The sequence below is a fragment of the Suillus discolor genome, assembly GCF_016758755.1.
Source record: "Suillus discolor strain FC423 chromosome Unknown F5147scaffold_82, whole genome shotgun sequence".
NCBI classification, from domain to species: domain Eukaryota; kingdom Fungi; phylum Basidiomycota; class Agaricomycetes; order Boletales; family Suillaceae; genus Suillus; species Suillus discolor.
This window is the reverse complement of record NW_024541329.1, coordinates 154,134-171,637: the sequence shown is the minus strand read 5'-3', so window position 1 is coordinate 171,637 and position 17,504 is coordinate 154,134. Positions and strand designations below refer to the sequence as shown.

The following is a 17,504-nucleotide window of genomic DNA, read 5'->3' as shown; positions in this document are numbered from 1 at the left end:
TTAGAACTCACGCCAACACTCTCACTGCCCCCTCGACGCCTCACTCCCTCGATACAACCAATCAAACCTCTCCTATAGAAATTCCTATGTATCGAACTCCTGCCTGCACCAAGATTATAGACGCGTCAGACGTACCATCCGAATCCTCCCTGTCAGAAGAGGACACTGTCCACCAAACTTCCCAGCTCTCTCCGTTTCCCCTTCTCCCGTCCCAGCAACCATTTAGACTTAAACCGGCCGTCTTTGACCCAGCAACCCCCACCCATCCATCCCCGTCATTTGAACCAGTGGCCATCGCAATGCAGTCCACTGCTCCTTCTGCACCTCCAATTTCCAAACCACAGTTCGTTCAGAACACGTCATCATCCCTTCCGAATCCGCCCCGTGCGACCTCTCCCCCGATACCTACACATCCTTTACTGAAAACAATTTCAACAACTACACCTATCGTCATGTCCACAAACAAAGGTGTGGGTGCCATGCCTGGGCCTGGCTCAAATAAAGCACCGTCCTTCAACGGTGAAATGTTGGAGCTACTGGAGTTTATAGAAATGTTCGAGGATCTAGCAACGTCTTACGGACTTACGGATGCCGACAAATGCAAGATGATAGTACGCTACGTCAACCTGGAGACCAAGAGGTTCTGGATCACGCTCACTGGATATGAGAGCAAGGACTTTACGGTATTCAAGGCAAACATTCTTGGACAGTACTCTGGAGCGGCAAAAGGAACACGATAGACCCTCCGTGATTTAGAAAGAGTTATCCTTAACGCGGTTGAGTCTGATATTGAGACTGAAACAGAGTTATTACAGTACTATCAGCAGTTTCGACCCATAGCCATTTGGCTCATCGCAAATTCGAAGATCTCCACATGCGAACACGATCGGTACTTCTGGCAAGGTCTTCCCCACGCAGTACGACTTGTTATAAACCAACGACTTCAGCTCAAAGACCCCAACTACACTCGGAGCGAGGCTACTGATTTTGAGAAAGTCGTTGAAGCCGGACACTTTGTGCTCTCAGATGATGCATTCGATATCGACATGAACGAACCGATCGCTTCGCGGATAAGGTCGATAAGGGATAAACGAAGGCCTAAACAGACACGTCAACATCTGGACTCTGACGAAGAAGATGAAAGGAAAGACGCATGGCGAGAAGTTCAGACGAAAAGAGTAGTATTCACACCTCCCCCATCGGCTCCTGCAAAACCTACCATGGACGAGCTGGATGAATTAGCACGCAAGATGCATGGGCTCGACATCGGGAATGCCGCCTACTCAGCATGCTACGTGCGACTCGCTTACCTCGCTCCCGTCGCAGCGCAAGCTTGGGCCCCTCCTAGTTCGCGGCAACTCGTCAATTCAGTCGCGGTGCAGCCTCAAATGACGTACCTCCCCCTTCCTCCCATCCCATCACCCTCAACTCAATATTCAAACGCAACTTGCTTCTTTTGCAGTGGATCTCATGTCATGCACACTTGCGCAGTAGCCGGTGAATACTTACGAGCAGGAAGAATCATCCAAGACGGACAGTATTTTGCCTATCCAGATAACTTGCGCATACGACGAATCGGTAACGGGACCTTCAAACAGGCAATCAACGCAAGATATGCTGTTCCTGCTCCTCCCACACCTGCAACTGGACCCAATTCAATCCCCCTCGAAAATTCCCGACGAGAACCAGCCCTACAACCCAACCCCGACGTTCCCTCATCAGCATTCATTTCGGAATCTTACTTCCTGCAGTGCACCCCCGTCACGGAGAACCATGCTGTTATAGTGACCATCGAAGAAGAAGAAGACGAACAAAAGGGAGACGTACTAGCAATCACAAGGTCCAAAGCCAAGGCAACGCAAAGCATCAAGGACACCCCTACTGAGAAGCACATCTATCCACCATCATCTACCCCACCTCCAAGTTCCACGGAGATTGCCAAAATTGAAGTTCCGAAAGGACCTGCCTTCAAGTATGAATCGAAAGCCACTGCACCTGACGCTGTTAGACGTGTCTACGAGACCATCCTAAATACCGTTGTCCCTCTTCTAACAGTATCAGACCTACTTTCGATCAGCCCTGAACTACGCAAGGAAGCGGTGGAGCACTGCCGCACTCACTGGGTACCCGCGGCCAACACGACCTTATCTACTAATGCCTTCAGCTCCAGAACACCAGCCCCAGTACAAGTCGAGCATGCCACCCCTTTGCAAGAGATTTGCGTGACGCTCAATGGAGTTCACTCCGAGCTAGCACTACTAGACGAGGGGTCAGAGATTGTGGTCATCCGACAGGACATTTGGAAGAAAACGGACACGCCCATCAATCAGAAGGTGCGCATGCATATGCAAACCACAAATGGAGGATGTCAGGAGATGGCCGGATGCTTAGAGATGCTGGAGATAGATGTCGAAGGTATCAAAACTTGGGTACATGCTTACGTCGTACCAGACGCACCCTACAGGTTACTTTTAGGACGACCCTGGCAGAAACTCGTCCGCCTTTCCAAATCTGAAGATAACGACAACGTCTACATCACCATCACCGATCCGCTTGACACCTCCAATACTCGCACCATCACCACTCTGCCTCGTCCTTGGCCATCCCCTCCGCAATCCCTCGCATTAACGGCGGCTGCCTTTTCCATGTCTCCCCACATGTCCCTTCCTATGCTATCCTACCAACAAGCTCAACAGACATTTATCATGCCATCAAATTGTTCGGTTCTACCCATCACTTCCTCTTTCTCCTTCTGCCGACAAGCTCAACAGACATTTATCACGCCATCAAATTGTTCGGTTCTACCCATCACTTCCTCTTTCTCCTTCTGCCGACAAACTCGACAGACATATATCACGCCATCAAGTCGTTCCACTCTCCCTTCCCTTCCTTCTATAGCAATCTCCGCCTTCGCCGAACTAGCACTACAAGAAAACTTCGACATTGACCCAGGCCGTCACATTTTTGTATATAAAAGGGTAGCTAACAAAGTCAAGCCTGTAGCAACGACAATGCCTGCCCACGCCCGCATCATTCGGTGCATCCCAGAAGACCCGCTCCAATCTCTCCCACCTCTATTCCCAAACCCCCCCGAATTCCATCCTGGCTCCCGTTTATCCCAGGAACGCATGGACAAACTCGGTATCTTCAAGAATGACTTCTTGTGGCCAGAGGAGCAAAAGTTAGCAGCCCACGTTCTGTCCAACAATGAGCTGGCGCTGGCCTGGGACGAAACCGAGAAAGGCCGTTTTCGTGACGAATACTTCCCGCCTGTCATCATTCCTACCATCGAGCACACTCCTTGGGTCCACCGGCAACCACCTATCCCCCCAGGCATTCGCGACGAGGTTATCAAACTTGTTAAGTCCAAAATCGCGTCCGGTGTTTATGAAGCATCCAACAGTTCGTATCAATCGAAGTGGTTTTGTGTCGCGAAGAAGAATGGTTCCATATGTATTGTACACGATCTCCAGCCACTAAATGCTGTTACTGTCAAAGACGCTGCGACCATGCCTTACGTTGAATTCTTTGCAGAGCAATGCGCTGGACGCGTGATCTACTCAATGATGGATCTTTTCGTTGGCTTTGATCATCGAGCTCTTGCGGAGGAGTCACGCGATCTCACTACATTTCAGACCGCCCTCGGCACGTTTCGTCTCACAGTTTTGCCTCAAGGATGGACAGACTCTCCCACGGTCTTTCAGAACAACATCACCTTTATCCTTCAAGAAGAAACTGACATCACACCAAACTTTCAAGACGACGTAAATGTTCTAGGACCTCACACTTGCTATGAGTTGCCAGACGGAACATACAAAGCAATTCCCAAAAATGTTGGCATCCGCAGGTTCGTTTGGGAACACTGCGTAGATGCCAACAGAGTTCTTCATCGTTTGAAGCACGCTGGAGCTACGGTATCAGCTACAAAGCTGTTCCTTTGCGTCCCAGAAGTCTTGGTAGTAGGACAGACGTGCACTTACGAAGGCAGAATCCCTGATAAGTCCAAAGTGTCCAAAATTACTCATTGGCCCGCTTGCACCACCAGAACAGAAGTATGAGGGTTTCTGGGTACAACGGGGACGATACGCAACTGGATTAGAAACTACGCTCGGATCACACGGCCGCTTACGAACCTAACACGCAAAACAGTGCCTTTTGAATGGACACCAGAAGTCCAAAGTGCTATGGACGAACTGAAAGCCGCCATCATCAGCTCTCCTGCCATCCGACCCATAGACTATTGATCACTCAATGAGGTTGTCCTGGCAGTAGACTCTTCTCAACTCGCCTGCGGATGGATTCTGTTCCAGCTTGACAACGAATCACGTCGTCGTCCGGCACGTTTCGCATCTATCACCTGGAATGACTGAGAGGCACGTTATTCGCAAGCAAAAATTGAACTCTATGGATTATTTCGCGCGCTCAAAGCAGCCAAAGTATGGATTATTGGCGTCAAGAACCTCATCGTCGAAGTCGACACAAAGTACATAAAAGGAATGCTGAACAATCCGGATGTTCATCCGAATGCCGCAATCAACCGTTGGATAGCAGCCATTCTTCTTTTCAACTTCAGACTTCGACACGTGCCTGGTTCCAAGCACGCGGGACCCGATGGACTATCACGACGACGACAAACCGCAGAAGACGTCGAAGAAGGAGCAGAAACGACGGAAGAAGTAGAAGAGTGGGTAGATGAGATATTGGAAGCGGGAATATGGGTGGCAAAGGAATTGGACGACGAATGGCCTGGAAGATTGAGTAGCGCCCTTGTCTGCACTGGAACCTCTCAAGATCCACTCAAAACCCTTGCTCCTGACGACACTTCATTACGCTCTGACGACGAGCTCAAGACCATCAAACTATACTTAGAAACACTCAACTTCCCTCCATCCACTCCAATCTCCCATCAAGTTCGTTTACGCAAACGCGCAAGACAGTTCTTTGTTCGGGGAAACCATTTATGGCGAAAAGAGACCGGAGGACGCCATCAGATAGTCATTTTTGAGCCGGGTCGCCTACAAATCCTTCAAGAAGCTCACGATCAGCTCGGCCATAAGGGATTTTACTCCACTCGACGCACTATTTCGGATCGCTTCTGGTGGCCATCGCTAGACAAGGATTTATCCTGGTACCTCAAAACCTGCCACCAATGTCAGATTCGGTCAGTCGAAAAAGTTGTGCTACCGCCCATCATTTCCATCCCTTCGACCCTCTTCTGCAAAGCCTTCACCAACTCTATGTATATGCCTACCTCACACGGCTTCACCTACATTGTCCAAGCACGATGCTTGTTGTCGAACTGGCCGGAATTCAGGATGTCAAGGAAGGAAACAGGAAGAATGCTTGGAGTGTTCTTATTTGAGGACATTCTCTGTAGATGGGGAGCAGTAGAGGAGATAGTAACGGACAACGGCTCACCTTTCGTCGCAGCACTCGACTGGCTTGCCCAGAAATACCACATCCACCACATTCGCATCTCGGCTTACAATTCCAAAGCCAATGGCGTCGTAGAACGTTCTCATCGCTCCATCTGTGATTCACTTGTCAAAACATGTAACGGCGATATCACACAATGGCCTACTCTTGCGCATCACGTCTTCTGGGCGGATTGAGTCACCACACGAAAATCCACCGGCTTCTCTCCGTATTATCTCGCTCATGGAACAGAACCCCTCTTACCATTCGACCTCATTGAAGCAACCTTCATGCTCCCAGATTTTCCTGTGCTGATATCAACCACAGAACTCGTTAGTTTACGCGCTCGCCAACTCCTCAAACACGACGAAGACTTAGAACTCGCACGTGAACGACTTTTGAAGAGTCGCATCGCATCCATTAAAGACTTTGAACAGTGTTTCGCTCGCACCATCAAGGACTATAGCTTTCCGCCCGGCTCACTCATTCTAGTGCTAAACAAAAAAATCGAGGCTGCATCAAACACCAAATGCAAACCACGCTATTTCGGACCTATGGTTGTCATCTCACAATCGCAGGGAGGATCTTACCGTCTCTCGGAACTCGACAGCAGCATTTCGAAACTCAAGTTTGCAGCCTTTCATATCATACCTTATCACCCACGCTCAAGATCCTCAATCGAAATCACTCAATTCATTAACCCTCAAAACCTGAACGGCACCGAGAATGAACAAGAATAGATGCGTTGTTTATATTTTTTCATTTCTACTTATTACACTTCTATCCCTTACAGTACGCTACAATTTTTTTGAGTTAGGAAGATCGACTGGGGACAGTCGATATTCGAAGTGGGGAGGGGATGTAAGGATTGTATATCCTCTAGGCCCCGACCACACTTCAAAAAGAAGACGCCCGAACGGATCATACGTTCGGAGTTGTCCGTGTGACTCACTGATGCCAAGAGTCTTACTCTTTGTATCCGAGTCACGCGGATACATCCCTTTTCACTTTCATTATGTACCTTATCTTGCGCTCGCGTCTCTGTCCCTTCATCTTGTATTTTCACCTCGCCACCAAGTATTTTCACTTCGTTATCGACTATTTTCACCTTGCTATCGAGCATTTTCACGCTGCATCTGGCTTAATAAAAGTATTTCAAACGTACTTATACGACCAATGTATGCTAATGTAGAGCAGCGAATTCTATCCTAGATTCCCGCTCCAAGTACTTCAGAAGCCCTACCTGAGCGTGTCCGTCTTAAAAGAGTTAACATCATTCGTGTCTCTTGTCGTCTCATCTAACCCCCTTAGCTCACATTCCCCTTCGAACTCACTAGCCGCCTTACATATCGTACCAATGAATTCAGCCACAAGAGCACCCCGGTGATAAACCAGAGATGATGCTCATAATTCGTCGTGGCTGACGCACTCGGTACTTATGCATAGCGGTGAATACGTAGCATCGGTATCGAAGCGTTAGGAAAGCAAGCGAGCTGTGCCAAGAGACTGGCAAAGCGAGACTCTGAGCTTATTTGAAGCTGATTTTCATTCGGCTTATATATACATTTCTGGAGGCACTAGAAACAAAGGGAGGACTTATCACAAAGGCAGTCTCCCGTAGCAATAATGGGATAACGAGAACCAAGAAACAAAGGGGGGACCATCACCCGGGCCGTGAACCGCACATATGTCGAAGTCGTGCAGAGGACTTGCAGGATGATGCAGCGGTCCATAACCGCAAGTACTCATTACCCTCTCACTGCACAATCTAATAACTTGGGACGATCGCTGACACCCATCTCCATCATTGTTCAACTTTTCCAAAAAAAAAGAACACGTGTATTGTTCTCTATGCATCCTGACAGTATGGGCGCTTAAAACACGCGCCACGCGCAGGAAGAAACACGTTAGTTCACTTATGGGTTTTATACAGCTTCACCGGGACTTCTTAGCGATGTAGACGCTTTATCCGTCGTCCAAGCCCACGCCAGACAGACAATGTAGTCCTACGCAAATTTATCCCAAGTCAAATTAAACGTCAAGTCAAGGTCCTGCCCTGCACTCACCAAAATCCCACTAGTGCGCGGCAGTATTATCTTCCACGGAATCTGCGAGGTGATTCATGATGCTGGCTCCTCATCGGGCCTGACTCGATGGTACGTCTCTTACCTTGACCTTTCCCTCGCGTGTACCCTTGACATGACGTGATAATTATTTAAGGTACTATGACTCTGAGGAAATGAAGTGAGGGCAAAGTGTGTCACGCCGGTACTCGGAGCCAACAAATGAAGACTCACATGTCCCAAATTTCGAGTGCAGAGCGAGATTATATTAAAACGGCACAACTCTCATGTGTCATGCATCCTTGGAATTGACTGGCTGGCCAGGCTCGATACTACCACTAGTAGCATTTATCCTTCCGTGAGCCCAAGTACGATAGCAGTACAACTGGATGAGTATCATGTATCGAGCGGCAAGGTAAATGAAAACTTGGCGATATCCGTTCTTCAAAATGCTGTTTATCTTCATGTGTCTGTTGTCCGCGCGATGGCTTTGATTGTGCAACTGTATGGCGATCTGAGACGATCCTTTGTTTCTTTGATTCCTGAACTAGTAAAAATGCGCTGAAAGGCTGTCCAAAGTGCAAGATCAGTCGTGATGATTATAATTGAGACTCGGAAGCAACCATCCTATTTCCTCCAGGAATATGGCGAAGCGAATCGACAAATGAACTCGGGGTTGTCCGAGGCGAGAGATCTGTGTTATATCCACACGCGTACAAGGTATCTGAGGGATTATGTGCGCCCGCCATCCTGATGCTAGTAAGTTGAGTTGTTGTATGGTTTGTTGATAACAAAACATCAGCAGATCATCAGACCAACACGCCAGGACTTGTGCTAGTTTACTAGGTGCGACCGGATGGGCTAATCTACGCAGAAACACGTGTCTCTGTTCAAATCGGCTTTTGAAATGCAAGGACAAGGGAAACACTCACTGTGCATCCTCGCTCATAGCACGACCCATATCTCACGTTCCTTCTGAGCCCTCTCATCCTACACGCGAACGCCCGCGCCGTTCCTTGCTACTGATGAAACACTGCCCATTCACCCTCCGCATCGCATTTGATCCTTCTGGGAATGCGCGCGGGGAGATGATGGCGAGGCGTATGTGTATGGAAGGGGCGATGTTGTCTGGCGTGGGTTTGGTGCAGAGTGCGAAAGGCTGGACTGTCATCGTGAAGCTAGAGTGAATTTTATTTGGGTCTGTCCTGTGATGGCGCTGGTTGTAGAGTCGTGGCATAAAAGTGAAATGCGTTCGATATTGAGATGGCAATGTTCTTCGTGGGCGAGTTCAATAGTAGGTGGAGATGCGGTGGTAATTCCCGCCCACGGGAGAACGAATGTTTGAATGATTGCACGAGAGTTTTCTCTCTCGTCGAGCTGGCTGACCATAGTGAGAGAGGGGTTTCGGTAGCTATGAGAGGCCTCGGGTATGTCTCCTGCGCGCAAGTTAAGTCGAATTTGGGGACCTATATTTCATGATGAGACGCGTACAACGTCCAAGTATGTGCGATGATAGATCAGCGGACGTGATAGACAACACTGCACACGAATAAGATGTTAAATATAAAATGACGGAGGATTCGAGACGGAAAGAAGCCACCGGTGAGACAGCATATGGTGCCGAAGCTGACATGATGCGATAAGGAAGTAGGAAATACTATCGAAAAATTGTTCATTGTACATGAATGCGATAGTTGGCAACTGTGAGCACAATTAAATTCGATTACAGCAGTTGCTTGGTTCATTTTTTGACTCCGTGGCAAACGCCGAAGGTAGCGCCGCAAGTTGGCCACAAGCTTTGATTAAAGTTTAGATAAGCTTCAACGCTGGCCGCGAACACATGGAAACCCGCCTCTTCATGGGAAACACCTAACCATATCTGTGCGTTTGAAACGCTCGGAGAACCACAAAAAGGGCGGACATACGGTACAGCAACATTTTTATGGCAAGTCTTCTAGGTTATGGTGATTGCATCGTCCAGGCTGAGCAGTTCCATGCGAAGATGGAGAATGGAATGGTTACCATGCGCTTCATTGTGTGAAGATGCGATCCTATCTGCATGTTGCGACATGTGACTACTTCGAATTGTATTGTTGGCACCTCATGAAGGTGGAATAAGCAACGATGTGTCTGTACGATTGCTGTGCATGTACAAGCATCAGACTACCATGCGACTTTCGTAGCCTGTCCATGAAATTGCTGAGCATGATGAAGGTTTCATAATGGTGTTCTTTGCTCATCTGATGGACCTCGCTTTTAGCTCGCAACATTTACCGGTTCCTGCTCAAGTTGGCACTGCAAACATCACTGAAATACAATGGCCACTGACCGAGGCTGTACAATCAGAAATCGGGCTTTGTTACCTGTTGCAGGCTTCTCGTCTCCCATGTGCGATTTCTCTTTCGACCGAGTATGTACGGCGTCTTACATTGAATAGGTATAAATCACACCACATGAGTCACGATGTATCCGCCAGTGCAATGAATCACCGTCGCATCAAGTGCGCGATCGGACCCACCGAATAGAGTGCGATGTTGTGTTTCTTCTCTGACTTTTGCCATACTACAGAATGCGACCCTGTTACAGGAAGTAATCAGTTGACATCAAGTCTCGAGCTTGGCCAGCGAAGCTAAGAGAACACAGATGCTCATGGCGATCACATCATGGTTAGATCGATGGCCACATGGTCTCATACTGGAAAATGGCATTGGAAATAAGTTTGCGATATCACTAACCACTGGAATTTCTCCGGTGTCCAAGTAGTCGCATGCGCAATACTGGTTTGTAAATCAAATTCTACTTTGATTATCTAGGGCTTATTTTTGTCTGATTTCGAACCGTTTCACTTGATCAAGGGTCTTGAGGCAGGATCAAATATACATCTCCATTATACTCATTTTGGAGATAGAACCGCTGAACGGCGGTATATCTAGCACGAACGCTGTCGTTATACACTAACCTTCCCCACTCGCTCATACCCATCCCTTGAACATGACCTACGTCTCAAATGATCCCAGTTGGTGGCCGTATATCAGTGAGATAACTGTTGTAAACTATTACACAAGTTTGTCGCATCAAGATGTCTGGATCCAACGTTGACTTGCGGTTTTGCAGTTGCTGCTGGCATCGTGGTGGTATATGATTGGGGTGAGCAGGACAGTGTTCGAAAATCGCTGATGTTCTCATGATATTTCCAGTCTTAACACTTGGACAAGAGGTACGTCGATGTTATCGCCGGAGCAGCTATCTCATTAAGAATGGTGTCTTAGATTGAACTCGTCTGGGTGAGTGACAAGAGTTCCGTATGAGAAGAGAACAAGAGCATGCACTGAATTCATGACAGAGACAACGTTGGTCTCTCATGACCGTGCTGTATTTGATTGTTCGTACTCATGTTGTGCTTTCGTGTGGTGGGCAACTTGTGCTGACTTCAAAATATTCTAGGTACGCTATATTGGATTACCATATTCTGTGTATGTGTCAAGGTCAACAACGTTGCACTGTGCTAATAGCTCATCTCTGACAACTAGTGTCAATATTCTGTGTATGTCTCATATGCGCTATATTTCATTTTTCTGACCGGCGAGACACAGCAACTATGCCATCAGTATCGCTGACAGATGCAGTAAGTATTTTGCAACCATCTCATTGCCATCTAATCAATACACTCATATGTAGGGGTGAGTGAGATTCCAAGCATTGAACTTGACTCAACATAATGACTCAATAGGTGTAAGTCGGAATCTTTGGTACTAATGCGAGGGTGTTCACTAATTGGGAGTCTTTAGGCACTATGACGTTCTACGTAGCGAATGCGATAAATGTGGCCTTGACTGCCATGTTGGGCGGTAAGTGACCCAGGTGCGATACCTCTGTGATATAGACCTAACTAACACATGATGCAAGTCATCATGATTGCTCGGTTGCATGCCATGTATCAAGGGTCTAGAGCAATGCTTATCTTCCTTGTTATTATATTTCTGGCTGTAAACATCGCCTGCGGAGTAATAGCGGCAATAGGACTCAACGATGTTGTAGCAGGTAAGCTTTACTTGTTGACTTGAAGAACACGGCTCATTGGACAAATACCAGAGGAGACGATACTCTCTGGTATATATTTGTGCGGCTATGAATATGGAGGGGACGGGCAGCTTCTGTTTTCGATCACTTGGATACTCAACACTGTTTGGGAGGTCCTCACATTGTGTCTTTCAGTTTGGGTTGCGGTGAAACACTTCCGTGAGCTGCGACGACTCGGCCCATCGACAGGATCGACCATCGGGGACTGTTTCAGAGTGCTGATACAATCTCACGTTCTTTATTTTGCAAGGTGAGCTTGTAATGTGAACGCGGTTATATTTTTCTGCTCAAGTTTCGCACATGTTAGCTTTGTTGGTGTCTCTTGCTTCGAGCTTGCTAATCTCTCTCCAGAAATCTCGGTGCGCTGACCTGTTGCTAACATCTGCGTGTAACCACTGCTCATCAGTTCTATAGAATTCAAATTCTATTGCAGCTCAGATACTCATTGGTACTGTTCAAATTTTATTGGTCGTGCAGACGTTTGTGCTGGGACCACGCCTCATCCTCAGCGTTCGAGAATACCACGCAAAACTCGTGGCATACTCCGACGCAGAAACTAGCATGAATTCTATTGTTTTCCAGGAGCATGTACATATATCAACTAGCAGTACTGTGTAGAGAAATGCTTGCCGAGTGGTCTGCAGGGAGGAGAAATTTGGTGTAGGATCCGTCGTGGTATTTATTTAACATATGGTATTTCGAAGTCTATTTAAAAGGTCCAGGCAAACCTATTTCTTGTTTTATCACTACTGGAACGAAGCACCCGCGCTTGAACTACGTGGTAAGGTGAAATTGTCCGGAACGACTAGCAACCAAACTGGTCCTTGATGACTGATGTTAAAATACAACGAGAATCACTAAAAGTGCCTGGACAGCTGATTCTACGCGTTGGTGTTCCGCTGTCTGGACATATAGATACCGCGAATCATGAAGTCAGATAGCTGATAACTCGGCGGTGCTAAGCGCTAAGATGCGATTTCCTCCATGCGATGGGCCACGGTGAATGAAATGAATGAATCACGTAGACTCGTGACTCGACTGTACGTCTCTCTCGCGAATGAGCCTGACAAGGATATGGGGTCTGTTGAGTGATGAGTGGAGATTACGGAAATCGGAGGTTCAGGTCAGAAGACCTCAAGCGTACCTATCAAACTACTGATGAGGCATCGACTGCGATATTCTGTTGGAACCCTCGCTAAGCACGACCATCAAAGTAAAGCACCGAACGAGATACAGACATGGATCACAGTCCTAGGGCAAGCAAACGATCACTTGAAAGAAGTATCTGATAGAATGTGGGAAACGGGGAAATTCGAAGATATTCTGCAGGAACGTTGAAGGGTACCGTGATGTCTCGTACGTGAGCTGTTGCGACGACCAATAAAAAAACGACTTATGGGTGCTGGTGACCGGTGATATATTTATATATCGCACGAATCAACGCAGGATGAGAATAAAGTTCCGGAGAGCGGCCATCCCAAGTACTATCGATGGAGATGCGAAGTGTATCGATGGAGGTATGTATGATGTCCTCCCTTCATTGATGCCACGCGATAAACGAAGGCAAGCTTTCATTGTCATGTGAATACAGCATGCCTTGTCAGTGTTTTCGATGGTACGCGCACGGGTCACTGAGAGTACTTGTCGGAGTTTGAAGAGACAAAGTGTAGAAGGACGCTCCGTTTGAGCGACTCACCCCTCACTGCACAAAACATTCCCACTCATCCATCTCCACTACAAATTTCACATGGAGTGTTTGAAAAGTGTTAGCGGTCCCAAGGTGTGATCTCAACGACTATTCTATCCACACGTGGTAGTCCAGTAGATGGAACGACATGCAGCCCTTGTAAGTCAGTCTACTGAAGAAATATTGCATCTCGCCTCCATGAACAAAGACTTTACGAGTCAATGAACGCACCTGGTTCGGCACTGTCTCGGTCACCGTGAGGTGGATTTCTCCGTTTAGACAATACTTCTTCCACAGAACTGACATTTGACCCGAGAGAATAGTCGTCTGATAGGCGCCCATGCTGATATATAAACATAGTTCAGTCCGCTCAGAGGAGATATCAACGGAACGCACTTGAATTTCCTCTCAATTTTGATCCCTCGTGCTCCATCCATCCCTAGTCTCTGTCCTTGCGAATTGTAAACTGGTTTTTATCTTCATTGAGTCGCAGGACCCGGACAAGGCTATATCTCGGAAGCCAACCCTGTGGTGTCTCCGAAGTTGATTGGTGCGTTGAGCTTTTCATAGGGACGGGCGCAGATGCTGACTCAGTGATGTAGGCATCTGCAGCGTGGTTTCAACTACGTTGATCACCTGAGCTTTGATGTTGACGCGCTCGGCCCAAGTGATGTACGTAATGCGGAAGCACAGTAAGCATTTTGATTTTGATTCTTGATAGTCAGTGTTGCAATATTGGGTAAGATGGAGTCAGTAATGTGTTTGCATGCTTTTATGACGGATAAGGTAGCCCAAGCGTTTCGATAGACGTCCACCCAACTCGTGAAACTCCCTATAGCTCGTCTTCCGTAGCCTCTTTTAGCTCATCCCATGTCGTTCCAGGGCAAACGAATCCTCATTGATATCTGGCAAGCCACCTGCTGTGTGTGTCGCGAGGAGTCTCAGGTGTGTTGCTACTAGTCTGGGTAGGGCCCGCGTGGTTCTCGTTCTCAATATTGCCTTGTTATTTATCGCTGACACGACTGCTGGGATTGGCAGTGGGTGTCGATGAGTTCCCCAGTTTGTCCAACGGTGTGTTTTGGGATTCAGACGCGAACATTGTCGAGAATTTCCTTGAACGCAAGCGTGCCATATCTAGACAAGGGAGTTGGACTGAGGTAAAGGCCTCAGGCCTCAACACTGCGCCTGGTGCTTATATATACTGACTAGCTTTACATATACATACAGCTGGTTCTCCTCGACCCTCATCCCAGATATTCTCGTACGTCCTCCACATTCTACGCTACCACACTCCCCCCCTCCGAGACCATATCACTCACCCGGAACCACTCCCGTCATTACCCACATTCGCAGTCACAACATCATCGCCGGTTGCATGAATCTCATCAAACCTCTCGACCTTCTTTCGTGCACATGGGCATATTGGTACGAAGCGCCGAGAACTGTACCTTGTTGAGAAGCCGTACAAAAGTTTAGTGAAGGATATAGTGTTCGATGCTTCCTGTGTGGGCTGCCTTTAGGGAGACAAGTGAGAGTCGAATAGAAGAGTGTGTCCGCACGGTACAAGTCCCGGAGGATTAACCTCCGGGACACTTTACGAGTTCCTTTTTCCTTTCTTGATCCTTATCAACTCTTAGTATCCTCGTGTATCGGTCGCTTCTCCCCGTCTCGGACTTGTCGACCTTTTGTATTTAATCTCTTACTCGTACGCAGTCCACCTCAGCGTTGCTTCACCGTCCGTTGAGACTTACTTCGTGTCTAGCTCTCATCTCACATAATCCGCGACAACTTTGATCCGGATACAATATGATGCCGTATTTCGTCTGCTTCAAAGTTGTGAGCGGGTCACGTCAACCTGTTTTTCATCTCTATCTCTCATACACTGACTCAAGCAGGCTGACTTGAGACCCGCAGTATAGGATATTGTACCTATTCATAGGACACTTACTAGCTCCTGCTTTTGAGCATTTCCTTTGGTTTGCGGTACTAGTAATGGCGAGTTTCAAAACTTCCCTCTCACAGTCGCGTCTCCAGCTACCAACTTTTGACAACATGCGGCAGGGTACTAGTTGCTGTCATCGATGCATAGACTTGCTCATGCCGCTGTTCTCTTTCACACTTCCTCCCTGATATCTATCTATCTAACTTACCGTCTTGGCCTCGACTGCGCGCTGGATACCTTGTGATTTGTTGGGGTGATGGATGTCAGATTCTGGTACTTACAAGTAGTGAGATATCAAATGTTGTTGACAGTATTTTAGTGCAGTTCTATGCTCCAAGCTTCCGATGTTCGACACGCATACCAGTATGTATAGTAATATCGACCTTGAATCCATTGTTCAAAGGTCGATCAGTTCAAAGTCGGCGTGACTCTGTATTCATAATGTAGTTGGTGCGTGGTCAGGCCTAGGGACGAACAAAATGGGCGCTAAAATATTCATGTGTCTGCAACATTGCGTGTGCGTACCCTCGGAACAGTTTATTTTGATGGAATGATTAATGGCAGTCTCCCTAAAAGCTAAGGCGAATATTTGAGCATAGTATGGTTTATTGTTGGATGGAAGATGGAAAACAGATTGACGCTATAGTATAAGCCTAAGGCCATGGCTGTCACGGTGAGTCCAGAAGCGAGAAGTAACTGTGGAAAATAGCAGGATGCAGGGCACAATACACAGCCGTCATGCAGAGAGGGCATGTTAGGGTATATACATGCAAGGCACCGCTCAAGGCTAATAGTTGTACTCACGTTCAAGGATTCATCGTTCTTCCAGTTCATCGTTGCCTCTCGGTAACATCAAGTTCTCATCTGTATTTACAATGCAGATGGACTGACGTTTGGCTTTACTAGGAGTCCCATCTTCGAATTGCTAACAATGTCAGTTATACGGCATGCTGACGCGGTGCCGGGAGACCTCACCTTTCAACGCTTCCACAGAATACCTTGCTGTACTCGAATACTTCATGGTTTCGCTGACGGAGACACAACCATGGCTTGCGCGTCGACGAATGCAGCCCCTACGAAATCGAATCCGACACCGTCAATGACCTTGAAAGGCCATGGAAACTTGATTCGATCCGTCCGTATCCTACTTCCCAGGTGGCCAGCGAATGATCAGCGGATCTGACGATAAGACCGCCCGGCAATGGGATTTGAAGGCAAGTAAGGAGATCGAGAAAGCGCGGATGTCTGTGAGGCTGAGGTAGGGGCAGTGGCAGTATCAAGGGATGGCCGATGGGTTGTCACTGGTGGTGGAGATTGGAATAGGGCTGAGCTGAAAGCCTATGAGGTTAGGACTGGGATCGTGAAAACATTCAAAGGACACTCACGGAGGATCTTTTGCATTGATATCTGTGCGGATAGCAAGCTGCTGGCGAGTGGATCAAAAGATGAAACAGCGGAACCTGGACACTGGCAAACTCGTAGCTGGTCCATTTAAGAGCATCGATGCAGTGGGTGCAGTTCAATTCTCAACAGACTCGAAGAAGCTCGCAGTCAAGTCGTTGGTTGGGAGGTGCCTTGAAGTCTGGAGTGTCAACAAACAGAAATTGGATGTCAGGATTGGGAACTCTCATAATGGAATAATGTTTTGGACAAACAAAAACAAACACATCGTAGGTTCACCGGAAATGACGATGGCAGTTCGACGCGTCGACGCTGGAGACTGTCGGAGCTCCCTTCGAAGGGCACACCGAAATTATCACCGGCATAGCACTTTATGCATTTGACCATGCTCTCCTTGCTAGCGTTTCCTTCGATAATACCATCAAGATCTGGGATTACGAGTCACGCCAATTCCTCGCTTCCTTCAACGTTCAGAAACCTAGCGCCCTTGTCGTCTCACCCAACTCACGCCAGCTAGCTTACACGACAAATACTGGAAAAGATGATTACAAGATCTGCATCTGTGATACTCCACCCGACGTCTCCTTGCTCATGCCAGTGTATGTATTCCCCGCAACCATCTATTGTTCGTATGCTGACATTCTCTTACAGACATGTAGTACATGCAAAATATCAGCCCGCAATGATCTACTGAATGTGCGTGTCTCATATTTTGCTCATTCCACTACTCATCCATCACCATTGCAGTCTGATATAACTCGTCGTCCTCCTGCTGGGCACCGCAGACAACCAATATCCGCCATACCTATGTCGCGGAGACCTCCACCTACGAGCAACCCACTTTCCTTCGCCTCCGACAGTTCTTTCGCGTCTCACCTCAGTTTCTCATGTTCATCATATCCAACCTCGTGATCCC

General features: G+C 47.7%; 3 protein-coding genes across 3 annotated transcripts; all 3 read left to right on the top strand.

The window, feature by feature from the left end:
* Positions 1 to 803: 803 nt before the first annotated feature.
* F5147DRAFT_537296 (uncharacterized protein) lies at positions 804 to 1,040 on the top strand (the record flags this gene model as incomplete). Its single annotated transcript, XM_041430179.1, has 1 exon — positions 804 to 1,040. A coding segment is annotated over one exon (237 nt), but the record flags the coding sequence as incomplete, so codon positions are not given.
* Positions 1,041 to 2,255: 1,215 nt separating this feature from the next.
* F5147DRAFT_557626 (uncharacterized protein) lies at positions 2,256 to 2,552 on the top strand (the record flags this gene model as incomplete). Its single annotated transcript, XM_041430535.1, has 1 exon — positions 2,256 to 2,552. A coding segment is annotated over one exon (297 nt), but the record flags the coding sequence as incomplete, so codon positions are not given.
* An 8,719-nt stretch (positions 2,553 to 11,271) lies between these two features.
* On the top strand, positions 11,272 to 12,176 carry F5147DRAFT_779201 (uncharacterized protein; the record flags this gene model as incomplete). Its single annotated transcript, XM_041442258.1, has 5 exons — positions 11,272 to 11,326; positions 11,385 to 11,519; positions 11,571 to 11,808; positions 11,866 to 11,917; positions 11,973 to 12,176. 5 exons carry the CDS (start codon positions 11,272 to 11,274, stop codon positions 12,174 to 12,176), a joined length of 684 nt encoding a protein of 227 aa, XP_041287356.1.
* Positions 12,177 to 17,504: the final 5,328 nt, after the last annotated feature.